At 31.7% G+C, this 2416-nt stretch overlaps 1 protein-coding gene across 2 annotated transcripts; it reads left to right on the top strand.

Annotated features, from left to right (window-relative positions):
- The first annotated feature begins 778 nt into the window (after positions 1-778).
- On the top strand, positions 779-2045 carry LOC119682761 (putative nuclease HARBI1). Of its 2 annotated transcripts, none has more exons than XM_038096267.1 (2): positions 779-914; positions 978-2045. In XM_038096267.1, exon 2 carries the CDS (start codon positions 979-981, stop codon positions 1981-1983), a length of 1005 nt encoding a protein of 334 aa, XP_037952195.1. In that variant the 5' UTR covers positions 779-914; position 978; the 3' UTR covers positions 1984-2045. The 2 variants fall into 2 exon arrangements, with proteins under 2 accessions (XP_037952195.1, XP_037952194.1); XM_038096266.1 differs by having other exon boundaries at positions 973-2045.
- The last annotated feature ends 371 nt before the right edge of the window (positions 2046-2416 follow it).

The following is a 2416-nucleotide window of genomic DNA, read 5'->3' as shown; positions in this document are numbered from 1 at the left end:
TAATTTTTTTATTTATTAAACATCTTGTAAATTTTTTACAATGGTAACACCTAATTTATCTAATTCTTATTTAGGTCGTATGCGAGAAGGCTAAGTTGATGCTAAACCAAATGGGAAATTTTTTGGGATTTTTTGCACTGCACAGATTTAGCTATTTATCAACACGTATCGACACATCACTACATTACCGGCACAACTTAGAATTTCCCTCATTTAGAACGCAACTTAGGACGTGTGCGAGTTAGGCTAAGTTGCGTTCTAAATGAGGGAAATTCTAAGATGAGCCGATAATGTAGTGATGTGTCGATACGTGTTAATAAATGGCTAAATGTGTGCAGTGCAAAAAATCCCAAAAAATCTCCCATTTGGTTTAGCATCAACTTAGCCTAACTCGCACACGACCTTAGCCTAACTCGCACACGACCTTAATTTACGCTACTCGAAATTCTGGTAATTACCAACATTTGCTACCATACCGACATAATTTACCATTTCCCTCAATTTACTCGAACTTGCATACGGCCGACATTGATTAATTGATTTATTAAATAGCTTATGAAAATATCAAGATGGCAGCACTAAATTTATGTCAAATATAATTCAATGTTTTACTGCCTTATCGATACAATTTAGCATTTTTAGCAATTTAGTTCAACTCACACGCATCCCAAAATTACTTTACTAATGGATTTGCATATATTTATTTAGTTATATATTGAAGTTTGTTAGATAAATTTCGATAATTTAATTGTGTTTAGTGTAAATTTATTACTGTATATATTGTATTATCTTATATGGAAATGGATAATGTAAATAATAAATTAAATACTGTATTGGGACTATTTATGAACATAATTAGTTTAAACAACCGACGCAAGTTGATTGCAAAGCGATTGGAAAGTAAATATCCACAGGTAAATATATTATAATTTCATTAAAATTAAAAATGAAATAAGAATTTTGATTTTTCAGCGCAGAATGTTATGCCAGGGTGGATATTCTTCCAAAATATTTAAATTAGTTATGCAAAAAGATAATGCGACTGTACGAAAATATTTAAGGCTTACAGTAACTTCATTAGAGAGTGTATTTAATTATTCTAAACAGTTTCTAAAAACTGAGAAGGGCTGGAGCTGCTATTTCAATATTACTGTGTTTCTGTATTGGCTTGGCTGTGGAGCAAGCTACCGAGTAACAGGAGCTTCATTTGAAATATCCAGATACACGGTGCGCGATATTGTACATAAATGCTTAAAAGGTTTCCTTACATTTAAATCTTCTGTTATCAAATATCCAATGGAAAGTGAGTTTCCCGAAATTTCAAGACAATTCAATCAACTAGCTGGTAGTACAATTTTCGATCGTGCATTAGGTGTAATAGATGGAACACATATACCTATAGCTGTGCCTACACGACTTCGGGACGAATATATGAACCGAAAGTCTTTTACATCTCTTAATTTGCAAGCTGTGTGTTCTAGTACAAATAAATTTTTATCTATTTGCGTTGGTTTCCCAGGGTCTATGCCTGATGAAGCGGTTTTATATAACAGTGAGTTATTCAATACACATAGTTTTCCACCTGCAGGTTACTACCTATTAGGTGATAATGCGTATTCTTGTCGAGCTAGTCCAATAGGCATTTTGACACCATATAAAAGATTGCAACCGTTAACAGCAAGACAAAAAAAATTTAACGCGCTCCACAGCAAGGCCCGGTCTATTATTGAAAATACATTTGGTACGTTAAAACTACGTTGGCGGTCGATTTTCGATAATGTACTTAGGTTAAAAGTCGAACATTGTATTGAAACAATAGCTGTAGCATGTGTAATGCATAATATATGTCTGAATGATGGATTTGAAATTGATGAAAAATACAATATCTCAGAGGACTTGAAATATGAAGAAGTTCTGATTGAAGACGAAAACATTGCTGCTGCAGTTATGCGTGATGAAATTGCAAACAACATTCGCCTGTAATTAATAGCAGAATCTTTTCATTTATAAATTATAGATTATATAAATATAGTAGTAAAAAAATTACAAGCAATTGAAAAATTAATTTAAATACTAAGTTACTATTTTTTTAATAGTAAATAGTAAAAATAGTAAATTTTACAACTAAGTAAATAAATACTATATAATATTGCTACTTTAATGCTGATGTGCTGCCCCAGAAACAGCAAGGTCTATAGAACCCTTTGTGGTAAATCCTGACATCTTTTGATGACAGAATGTCGAAAACCAAGAGAGGATTGTAGTTTAAATGTACATTTATGATATTCAAATTACGTTAAGGCTCAAATTTTGATCGGGTACTTTTGGTAAATATCGAATATTGTATTAAAACAATAACAGCATATTATTTCTGCAAATGTACATATGTGGATATGCAGAAAAAATGTTTAAATGA

The sequence above is a fragment of the Teleopsis dalmanni genome, chromosome 2, assembly GCF_002237135.1.
Source record: "Teleopsis dalmanni isolate 2A chromosome 2, ASM223713v2, whole genome shotgun sequence".
NCBI lineage: Eukaryota > Metazoa > Arthropoda > Insecta > Diptera > Diopsidae > Teleopsis > Teleopsis dalmanni.
The sequence above is the reverse complement of the archived record's forward strand: the minus strand, read 5'-3'. Positions and strand labels throughout refer to the sequence as shown.